This window comes from Trachypithecus francoisi, unplaced genomic scaffold (assembly GCF_009764315.1).
Source record: "Trachypithecus francoisi isolate TF-2019V2 unplaced genomic scaffold, Tfra_2.0 Lachesis_group2, whole genome shotgun sequence".
NCBI classification, from domain to species: Eukaryota; Metazoa; Chordata; class Mammalia; order Primates; family Cercopithecidae; genus Trachypithecus; species Trachypithecus francoisi.
Window position 1 is genome coordinate 70,082,936 of NW_022681465.1, and position 12,175 is coordinate 70,095,110.

Sequence of the window (12,175 nt, forward strand, 5' to 3'; positions counted from 1 at the left end):
ACATATATAAATGTGGGTATAAAGAATACATACCTATATCTCTCCCTATACCTATATTTATATTTATATTACAGATAATTATACATTTATACTGATAACTCTAATTCCAATACAACCCTGCAGGTTATTCTAATCTTCCCCATTCCCACATTTCTAATTCCTTTTTCCAAAATAAGAAACCTGACTCTCACTGTCATTGATGCATTTGTTCAGTCCTAATATGCACAGAAATTAGGTTCAGATATACTAATTTGCCAACTAAGAATACAATTACTCAATAGACTACAAGATTCACTTGGAGTTCTTTTTTGTCTTTTGATTGATTGTATACAGTATATAGTCAAAGTACTGTGTTTAAAAGGTAATGATGTTAATTTTTTTGCTATAGTATAGTTACATTTTCCTTTGGAAAAAAATTGATTTCATTTGTTTCCATTTGTATCTCAGTACTTGGTTTTTCTCTCCTTGTTAATTTAAACATCTATTTGGTATGCAAAGTATCAATGTTTCCAAAATCCAAACTATGTAAAAACATAAACCCATGGATCCTTCCACCCTATTCAAACACCACTCTCATAGATAATCTATCACACTCTAGTTTGTTCCCTCTGCACTGTTTTTGCAAAGCAATGCACATAGATATATATTTTTCATTATCTGCCATATACATGCTTTCCCTTTTCTTATGAAAAAAAAAGGATACATCCTATAGTTACTCTTACTCTTTGCTCTTTTTACTTAACCATATTGGAATTTACTCCATATTAGCTTATTCTGCTTTTGTTTATTGTAGTTTAAAGCTGAATATTATTTCAGTATGTATATGTATCATAGATTCTTTCCTCAATGTTAATAGTTTTTAGTTTATCATAAATATTAGGTCTATATGTGAGATATACATTGCAGCTATGTTTCTCTGACTTTTTAATTTGGACTGTTAATCTTCTTACCATGATTTTTGTCATACCAAAGTTTTTATGTCAAATTAATTTACATTTCTCTTGTTGTATCAGGAGTTTTGATTCCTATTTAGAAAGTCTTTCCCTATACACAGGCTATGGAAAAATTCACTTTTCTCTTAGACTCAGCATGGTATCATTTTTTGTACATAGATATCTGGTGCATTGGATTTCAATTTTTGATATAGTGTGAAATCTGGATCAAATATTGCCATTTTTCTAAATATTATCCAGTTGTCCCAGCAGTATTTGTTCCAGGTACTATGCCAGGTTCTGTAATAACAAGATAAACAGGAACCAGTCCCTGTCTTTATGACAAAACCTTATGGTTTCTAAACAGGAAACAGATATTGTAATAAATAATTGTGATATAGTAAGAAAAATGCTTCAAAAGAGAATGCAGTGATCTCCATTTCGGGTGTAGTGGTCAGGCACAGGCTTACCAATGTGAATATGATCACACTGGATAAGCAGAAGTTTCTTAGTACAGCAAGAGTAGGATGATATTTCTGAGAGAGAGAAGGGCATAGACAAAGCCCAGAGGTTAAAAACAGCAAAATGTGTTCTGAGGGGGTGTAGTGAACATTTGGAAAAGAGTAGGTGGAGAACTGCTGCAGGTGTGCCTAGATTGGTAGCCAGGACCAAATCATAGAGTCCTTATATTCCACACAATGGGAACAAAGATTTTAAACAGTGAAGGATAACACCAGATTTCTAGGTTGTCAGGGCCATGCTCACAGCCCTGTGGAGGGTGCTTGGAAATAACAAGATTAGAAGCATCAGTCTGGTTGATTGGCTGCTTATGATCAGATTTTAGGGATGCAAGTTTGTACAACTGGCACAAAGTTGACCTCGATGAATTACCAAGTGTTAGAAAAAGGCTATGTGCTGAGGTGGGAGAGGAGTTACTGGCCAGGGAGGCTTATCCCTAGGATCTTGTGTTGTTCATGAGGGAAATGAAATTGTGGCTGTTGATTCAAAAGAAAACACAGAGAAGGCTCCATGTCTGCCCTTCATGGGAGTATTGTCATTGATCAATTCATGTGGTTTCATAAGAATTACAGCAATAAAACCTTATATTATACATACACAGATACACACACTCTAATGTACTTCTGCATGCTTCATGCTTCTGGCTCTTGCGTCATGAGACCTCACAAAATGCATAGACATCTGGCACTCAGCTCTGAAGACTTCCAAGCAAATCCTTTCATGGAGTTGACAAAGATTTTGATGGGGGGGCATTCTCTATTTCTGCAGGAGCATTTGTAACAGTTTCATCTTTTGATCTGAATTGTTTCAAGATCTGTTTCACAATTCTAGAATTAAACAATCTAAAACTATGGTTCATCCAGGGCCACTCCATATGCCTGTTTTCTACTCTATGTTTTTAACTCATCAGATACCACACATTTGACAGTTTTATTACAGTGGAATTTCATTTTATTTCAGAACTCTAAAGCCAAAAAAAGGTACAACCATTTGAACGTAAAATATTTCATGAACACCAGCTATCAGAAAGGTAGTCTGGTGTTACACTAAGGAAGATCAAAAAGAAAACATATGGGTTATTGACGACGTGATGGAGCAACCAACCACACAAGCCCTGAATGGGCTACCTTCGGGCTTTATCAAGAAAGACGAAACGAATGAACAAAAACTCTGGGGTTGTTTATGCCATGGCTTTTCTTACTTCTGTTCCTAGCAGATTAATGTCATCTCTAAGGTTTTACCATATATAACGATATTAACTGCCATGCAGGGGATGGAAGGTGGAATTTTTCTAAAATCAACGAAGTCTTTAAAACTGCCTTAGCCACTGGTACCTGAAGCCACAAAGCCTTACACATGGGCTTCCACTTCGCTACTTGAGGTTCCCTGTATGCCATTTATAAGATGGAAATCTTAAGAAGGAAACTGTAAAAACTGAAATCAAGTAGTATCATCTGGGACCAACTGCAGGCTCCATGTCTGACCAGCAAAGGAAGGGCTCTCTAAGGAAGGGGTCTCAGGCAGTAAGCAAAGGTCTTGGCCGAGGTTCTCCTTTCCTAAATGCAGGAGAGCAAACCAGGTTTCCTGAACTTTGAGGAGAGCTTATAGGAAGGGCAAGACATATGCATAAAATGGAAGAATTTGAAATGGAAGATATGTCAAATATTTCCTGTGTTTTTTAATGAAAAGTGATAGAAGGAGAAATGGGGACTGGAGACTGGGAAGTCATCTAAACAAGGAGGGTGAAGTTGTCAGAGTCCTGTGTCTAGGAAAAGGGAGAAAGGAGGAGGCAGGGCTGGCAGGTGAAAGTTTGTATCTGAGCTGGGGGCTCCAGGTCACAAGGGGCAAGTCAAGAAACCTGAGTAGTGCACGAAGATTTCTAAACAGAGGCAGATAATTGAAAGAAGCAAGTTGCAGGATCATTGGCAGGTGGAGCTGAAGAGAGAACACAGGGTGGCCTGTGCTGGGGTGGGGAGAACCTTCAAAGAACCAGGGATGCCCTCCCCTCACCCAAGGCTACACCTAGCCTCATGTCTTCTTCACTTTCCTGGCCCCACGCAGCCACCTGACCATGACACCCAGCAGCTTCCCACAAAGCCACACAGTGCCCAGAGTGAGCCCCAGCAGAAACACAAAGACGTCGATGAGGTACTGCTCATGCCAAGGCTGCTGGAAGGCATAGGGCTTGAGGTGCGCCGCCCCCCGAGTCTGGAGGATGTGGTCAATCCAGCCCACCAGCCGCTGTGTGGGGCTCAAGGGCTGAGAGCGCAGGATGACACTAGCTGCCGCCACTGCTGACTTGTACCTGTTGGCAGAGACAGAGAGGGTGTGTTACTGACATAGCCTCACAAGTCTTAGAGACTTTGTGTTGTGTGAGCACACACACAAGCATACAAACACTTTTCTAACACATGCACCAAGGCTGGGCTGCAAAGAAAATTTGTTGTCATGGCCTTGCCACTGTCTTGCTGAATCCTCTTGAAAAGTTCAATAGAAACACCCACATACAAAGATCAATGATTAATTCTAAAAGTGTTAAGCTGTCCATATCCCCAGGATGCTTATGGTATACTAAAGGAACTAGTCCATATCCCCAGTTCTAGTCCATATCCCCAGGATGTCCATATCCCTAGGATGCTTATGGTATACTAAAGGAAAAAATACCATATATATGACCATATATGAGAGAATATATACCTGATTCAGGGTTTGTGTTCCTGAAGCCATAATAAGATATTCAGTCCTTCTTGATTATAAGATCATTGGCTGGATGGGCAGTAATCAAGAAGGTCACTATGCCACTTTTATTTCCTCACTTAACTGAAATCCATGGAAACTTATTTTGTGGCAGGCTCTGCAGTAAGCACTGGGAACATAGTTGAAAAAAAAGAGAGACACACTGCTGTACTTATGAAGCTGACTCTCTACTCTCTTGTGTTGGGGGCCAGACAATTACTAAAAACATAAATAAATGGAGTCATTACAAATCTTGAAAAGTGTTATGAAGGAAATAATATATTATGATTGGGCTGAGTGAGAGAGGAGGCTAGTTAGGATTGTCAAAGACACAACCCTCTCTGTGGAGGAAACATTGGAGAAGAGACCCGAATGTCATGAAGGAGCCAGTCCTGTAAAGAGAAGGGAAGGGTGTTCTAGGGAGCAACACAGACAAAGAAGCCAGAGGTGAAAAGAGCAGGCACACTGGGGAAACACAAAAAGAAATACCCTGCTTCAGCTAGAATTCCACTAGAGGGACTCCCAGATAAATTCTCAGTATCTAACCTAAATTAATCTTCCTGGAGACTTACTAGAGAAAACAGGTGGACTGTTAGCATCACACATATATTATTCCATGTCACAGAAGTTTCAGCTATTATTGTGAAAAATACAGAGTATCCCTTGTGTTTTCTATCTTCATTCAGCCTTAGTGACCACATGCTCAGAGAGCCACATACCTCTTGTCTTCTATGACTTGTTTCAACGTAAGTGTCAGTGTATCAGCTGTGACCTGATTCAACTGGATAGAGACACCATAATTTTTGGCTACTACTCGGACCATGTTTCCATGCTGGTCTCCATTGACTGGCAATCCTACCATGGGCACACCATGCCGGATGGCCTCCATTACGCTGTTCTGCCCGCCATGAGTGACAAAAAGACGGATGCTGGGGTGAGCTGTGGCAAATAAGAAAGAGAGTGGAACACTTCAGGATGAAAAATTTTGGAATACCAGGTAAAGCAGAAAAGTCAGAGGAAACACCAATGAAATCAAGGTCTGCTGAGAAAATGAATTCACTCATTTTGCTTGGGAAATGTGCACTTAAGCGTGCACATTCCAGGAAACAAGATTCCAGCCTCCCTTTCTGTAGAGATTCCTCACCTCAGTCCCAACCCATCTAAGGCTCTGAATACAGGGAAAGCTGTAGAGAAGAATGATAAGCAAGGCATATTTCTCCATCCATGTGGCCATCCTTCTCTCTTCACCTCATCTCTCCCTTTACTTCCTGTTTTCTGTTCCTTCATAGTACCTACACTGTATGTGCTATTTTCTCCATTTGAAGAGTGCTGTGAAAGCAAGGAATAATAAACCATACACTTCTACTTCCGTATTTCTAGTTCCTGTCTGCCTGCCCCACCCTTATTTAGAGCAAGCTAGTGACTTTTGATAATGTAGAGTTAAATCTGTGTTTCTCAACAGAAACGTGGATTCTATTCTACTTGTGTTCCTTTGAAAATGAAAAGATTTTTCCTTGCCCCATGTCTTATAAATTAAATATACAGAAACCTGTACCTTAAATTACCAAGCTGACTTTGAGCCATAAACTTGGTTATGAACCTCTGATCCAGTCACTGAGGATGTCAGTGAGAGATCTCCGAAAAGTATCACAAGGACAATAAAACCTATTGAAGTGTAAGGAACTCTGTTACCAAATGACTCAATACCTGACTATGTGATTACTCACCTTGGCACTAATATCGTGGCACATCCTTCAAACAATGTTAGAATCAATGTTGTGAATGCATGAATCCTTCACTTCCTTAGTAGATAAAGAAGATGTATTTATATAGATACATGTGCGTTTGTGTAATGGCACATTCATTGCTAAACAGGTGGTCAGGAGGCCACAGAACAGGGGCAACATACCCCTAGATATATGCTCTTGGAGTTTACACATTGTCTTAGATTGTGTTGGGGTGACGCTGTTCAGTGTCAAATGTAGTAGGGTCAAGGGAACATGACCACATATCACCTCTGGTTGGAAACTTCAGGCCTCTCTTGGGTTAGAAAGGAAAAGAGGAAATGACTGTTTTCACCACTTTTGAAGTACAGCCTGATTCCCAAATAATTCCAGCTAACTGTTCTTTTCCTGCCCTCTGAGCATTACCTCTACCTATGAGTAGCTACTTCCTAGGCTGGTACAAATGCCCAGCTAGAGGTCAGAACACCAATGAACCCCAAAGACAGGTCAATTGAAAGAGAAGAGCAGACCTCAGCAGTCCTTACCCAGGAGGTCACTCTGAGGAAGCCAGTCCACGATTTTCACATTTGTGGCCAAACGAACATCTTTGGGCCAATGAGAACTCTGACATTTCCATATTACCCCTTGAGGGAGGTGGGAAAAGGCACTGTGCATCTTCTTGAGGACTTCCTGGGACTGATGAGTGTTCAATGTGGAGCCAAAGGCCACAAGGACAAACCCAGCATCCCCAAAGTTGGCAATGAAGTTCTCCAAGTCCTAGAGAGAGATGACAAAAGAAAGGAGGTGACAAAATTGTTTGAGAAAGCCTAAGTGGCCATGAAATGAAACCCAATCTATTTACTAAACACACCCTCCCATCAGTGCCTTGTCTTCACTCTCCTGAAGCTATTATTATGGCTCCTGGCAGAGCTCAGTGTCCGCTGCACTGCGCTCATATTCTGTCTGCATGACCTAGAAGTCATTTTTCTGATACCTGAGGACACTTTTTTGCATATAAATTATAAATTTGTGATTTTTTAAGTTTTTTTCCTGTTATTGATGTCTAGCTCATCCTATTGTGATCACAGAAAATGCTTTGATGAGTTCAATCTTCTGAAATGTATTGAGATTTATATTGTAGCCTAACATATGGACTATCTTGGGAATATTCTGTGTGCATTTGAGAAGACAGTGTAGTCTGCTGTTGTTGGGTGGAGTATTCTCTAAATTTTTATTAGGTCCAGTTGGTTTATGATGGTGTTCAAGATAACTATTCATTTATTGATCATTTGTGTAGATAATCTTTCCATTACTAAAAATGGGGTATTGAAGTCCCAAGCTATTGCTGTAGTAATGTCTATTTCTTCCTCAATTCCATCAATTATTGTTTCACATATTTTGGTGCTCTGTTGTTTGGTGCATATATATTTACAGCTCTTATATATTGTTGATGATATTTCATATATTTTTTAAATGATACTTATAATTATGTTATTGCAAACATAAAATTTTATATTATGTAATGTCTTTGTCTCTTGTAAATATTTTTGACATACACTCTATTTTGTCTGATATTTGCATAGCTACTCAGCCTATTTTGGTCCTCAGGTAATTCTTAAGAAAGATTATGATCTAATGCCCTAAAACTTAGCTTTAGCACTGTTTCATCAATTGTTACTTCGAAACATTTCTTCAGACTCTTCCTCTCTCAGCATTTTTGTGACTGTCTCTAGTTCTGAGCCCCTCATTCTACTGGGTCATTCTGTGGGATAACTTGATTCCATCCAGCATAACACTGCCTGAACTGCCATTTCAATTAACAAACTGAAAATAGCTTTTTTGTTCTTGTAATTATAAAATCATAATATAAAATCAAAAGAAGCAGAGCAATAATGTTAATCAGAAGCCGCATGCCCTTGTTCTTTCAGGGAAACATTTGAAAATCAACTGGAGACTGACACAAATAACTTCATAGAGTTTTGAAAACCAGTCAAACATACATAGCAAGAAACCGAATGCCCAATCAAGAAAAAGCCACTTTCAAACAGTATAAATTTCTAATCCATTTTATTTACCTTTGCCCTGGAGTGGCAGACCACAGTCCAGAGGCAAAAGCTCAATTGTGCATTCCCTCCCTCAGCTGGAAGGAGCAGAATAGAAACTATTTACAACATTCTAGCCTGTCTGTTGGCTATTTAGTGACTGGTTTGTCTCACCTGATTCAGAGCTCACATTGGGAATGGTGAGATAGCTCAGATTTCAAGCTGACAGAAGCCATAGAAAGCAGTGGTAGGTAGCATGACGTATGAAAGCTTCAGGGATACTGCAGACCTATGAAGGCTTGGGTCAAGAGGTTATGGGCAGAAGAATATAATAGAACATCTAAAGTCCAAGAAGAGTCTGGGCGAGGTTCATTGGGAAATTAAGGCATTCAAAAACAGTTGAGCATACAAAAACAGTTGAGAACTGGGGGAAGAAAAGCACATACAAAGGTCCAGATGAGACACATAACCAAAAAAACACCTGAGAAGACCTTAATCTTGATAAAAACACTCAAAACATGCTCTTCCATGCCAGACTGCAAAGACTGACAGAAGTAACTATTGTTCAAATGTCTAATTTTCAACAAAAGATCACAAGGCATGCAAAGAAATAGTCAAAACGCATAATTTTAAAAAACAAAATAAATCTCCAGAAACCTTCCCTGAAGAAACACAGGCATTGGACTTACTACACAAATATTTTTAAAGAAACTGTCTTAAATATGCCCAAGGAGCTCATGGAAAACAAGGAAAAAACTAAAGTAAAGAAGAAAATCAATATTTAAACACATTTAGAATATCAACAAAGAGAAAGCTTTTAATTTAAAAAAGGAGAAATTTTTGGAGCTGAAATATGAAATAATCAAATTGAATTTTTTTCTGGAGAGTTTCAATAGGTAACTCAAACGGGCAAAAGAAATAATCAGTGAACTTGAAAACAAATTATTTGAAATTGTCAACTCTGAGAAAGAAAAAGAAAAAAGAATGAACAAAATGTAAGGGACAATAGGACATCATCATGTGGATCAATATATGCACTATGAGAGAAAATGAAAGGGAAAGAAAGGCTATTTGAAGAAATAATGGCAGATAACATGATTCTATATATTGAAAACCTTAAAGATAACATACACACATACTAAAAATTAAAAATCTGTTAGAACTAATAAACAAATTCAGCAAAATCTAAGGGAAAAATCAAGTCTCTAAAGTCAGCTGCATTTCTATACATTAACAATGAACAATTCCAAAAAGAAATTAGGAAAGCAATTTCATCAACAATAACATCAGAGAGAACGAAATAAACTTAACCAAGGAGGTGAAAGATTGTACACTGAAAACATCAAAATTTTGCTTAAAGAAATTAAAGACATACACAAAAAATGGAAAGGCATCCTGGCTTCATGAATTGGGATGCCTATTAAGATGTCAAACATGTACAATCCAAAGGGATGTACGTATTCTATACAAATCCTATCAAAATCCCAATAACTTCTTTTGCAACAGAAAAAGCATTCTAAAATGTATAAGAACTATCAAGAACCCTAAATAGTCAAAACAATATTGAAAAAGAGCAGAGAAGGAGTTCTCACACTTGCTGATTTCAAAACATATTACAAAGTTACAGTAATCCGAATAGTGTAGTACTGCCATAAAGATAGACACATGGACCAGTGGAATAGAAGAGAGAGCCCAGAAATAGACTTTTGCATTATGGTCAAAAAAATTTTGATGACAGCGAAATGGGAAAGTTCCCTCGCAGAATATGTGACAAGGGTGTAGCTTGTCAGTTTGGCCGCAGCCTCCGCTGCTGCTCAAACTCCTTATGGTAGGGGGAGCATGCAGATGGGCAGGTGCAGGAACCTGGGTGAGTGCTCTGGGGCTCCAGTCCCACAGCAGTGTATAAGGGTGGGTGCCTGCAACTCCTAAAGCCCAAGTGAGCATGGTGTGTGTTACAGTGCACTCTTTTAGCTTTGTTATCCTCAGACGGCTTAAGTGTTAACCAGCTCAATGCCCTCTTGGTACCCAGGTTCTTCTCAGGCATCCAGGAAGAACCAGGTCACACATGGACTTGAGGATAGTGAATGTGGGGGTTTTATTGAGTGGTGAAGGTGGGATGGATGGGGAGCTGGAAAGGAGATGGAATGGGAAGATGGTCTTCCTGGAGTTCAGCCGTCCAGTGGCCAATTTCCTCTCCAATCGCCCCTAGCTGAAAGTGTCTTCTCTTCCAGTCTCCCATCTCATCACTGGGATCCCATCCAGGGTCATTTACTGGTACTGCTTCTCTTCCAGTTGGATAAGTTTGCCCCCTTTCCTGATACTATATGTGAAACAAAGTTCATCACCAAATCTCTCAGCTACTTGCAGAGCAGACTGCTTCTCAGTGTTCCATCAGGATCTGATTCAAAAGTAACACAATATCTCTCCAAGAGAGTTCAAATACTTGGGTTAAATTCTGGAAAGCCTCTATATATCTGTCAGGGTCATGCAAAAACTTGCCAAAATCCCCCTTAATTTACTTTAAGTCCTGTAGGGGGAAGGGGATCTGGACCTTACTGGGGCCAAATTCACCAGGCATCCGTTGGAAGGGCAGGAGTGAGACTGCGGCTTATCTAGGGTGAGGATTTCTAGGATTAGGCAAGCGAGAGGTTGAAGCTGGATAGGGAGGTTGAGGTGGACCCAGAGGAGCAGAGCTGGAGGGAGCTGGCTGCCTCTGTTGGGAGTGCCTCTGGGATTTGTTTCTTTAGTTCCCTGGAATTGCCCTTTGCAGCCTCTCCTGAAATGACAAGCAGGAGGGCTGGATCAATCCTACACTGTCAGCAAGGGTCTAGATTTCCCTGTATGGTATAGAAAACCTGCACATATGAGGCCTCAGACCATTTGTCCTCACGTCTACAGAAAAGGTCCAGCTGCCAGATGGTATCAAAATGAATGGTTCCTTCCTGAGACCAAGTCAGTCCTTCATAATTTGGCCAAACCTTTGTTTTGAGGGCTATGAGGTGCTTTTCCTCCAGATTCTGAGGGTCAAAGCAGTCTCAGTGGTTCAAGATACACTCCAGAGGAGAATAAGCTGGGGGTGGTGAAGAGAGCTGGTTGCCCATTCTGAAAGACAGGGAAATAGAGGTGTCCCTCATTTCCCTCCCTTCTTTCAACGAAAACTCAGGGTGTGAGGGAGAGAGAAAGCAAGGGACTTTCTCTTCCATCTGTTGTCCCTGAGTCCTGGCAACCTCATGGATGCCACCCACAGGTGCCATTGTGGTCTGCACCCATGAAGCCAGGTGGGACTAGAGAATAGGAATTATCTCCCCTCACCTATGCCTCTATTTCCCCTGTTGAAAACCTTTGAATTCCCTGGGCCTCATTTATGCCATGGAGCATAGCCTCCCTCCATGAAGTGGGGGTTTAGTCACCAGGAATTGGTCCTGCCCATTTACATTGTGCCTGTTGCCTGACTTTTGATCCCTCAAATCGGGTTTTCCTTTCTAGGGCCTCAGTCTGAAACCTGGAATTGAGTTTGGGACAAAAACAGATTTCAGGGGCTGCATGTGTCTGCTCAGATTGTCTCAAATGGGGCCCTGCCGAATTTGCAGTTATCAGCCAGCAGGGGTCGCTCCTCCATTATTTTCTCTATCAGAAGCAGCGTGCTGGGAAAAGGAACCCTCTCGCTTAGAAAATCAAAAAAAGAAAAGAAAGAAAAACACAGTTTAAGGGGCAAAAGGGGGAGGTCCTGGGGAACGAACCTCTTGCTCTGTGCAAATAGGTTCCTTTAATCACTATAGTCTTCCCCCAGTTCAGGCCAGGCTGAACTCTTTGGCCAGGGGAGGAAAAAGTCCCACTGGGAGACGCTGGCCAGCTGGTTCATGGGGCCACAATGGCAGTCCCACTTTTTTCCCACCCCTTGTAGCTGTTGGGAATGGCTTGTTCATGCTGTAGACACAGCCAGGTACCGAGGTGGGAAGGTAGGGGATAAGGAGGGGAGGTGCTGTGCACCGCTCATGCCTGTAGTTGTCGGAATGTGGGGTGGGGATGGCACCTCTAAGAAAAAATGGAAACCACTTTATTCTGAATCGCATCTTTGATGGCTGAGCCAAATGCTCATTCTATTTAACATATTGTTTAATCCACAGGAAGTTTCAATTTGAGAAGATAAAAAAAAGTTCTGGAGACAGATGGTAATGATAGCTACACAACAATATAAGTGTACTCAATGCCACTGAAGCAT

At 40.6% G+C, this 12,175-nt stretch overlaps 1 protein-coding gene across 4 annotated transcripts in view; it reads right to left on the reverse strand.

Annotated features, from left to right (window-relative positions):
- Positions 1–2,369: 2,369 nt before the first annotated feature.
- UGT3A1 (UDP glycosyltransferase family 3 member A1) overlaps positions 2,370–12,175 on the reverse strand; it is a 124,829-nt gene continuing 115,023 nt past the window's right edge. For 3 of the 4 annotated variants that reach the window (XM_033179357.1, XM_033179354.1, XM_033179355.1), the window contains exons 5-7: positions 6,457–6,688; positions 4,907–5,126; positions 2,370–3,756 (exon numbers count right to left, since the gene is read on the reverse strand). In XM_033179357.1, coding sequence (XP_033035248.1) covers positions 3,480–3,756; positions 4,907–5,126; positions 6,457–6,688 — 729 coding nt within the window. In that variant the 3' untranslated portion in view covers positions 2,370–3,479. Of the gene's footprint in view, positions 3,757–4,148; positions 4,318–4,906; positions 5,127–6,456; positions 6,689–12,175 lie in introns of all 4 variants that reach the window. The other variant, XR_004429795.1, reaches the window with a different exon arrangement.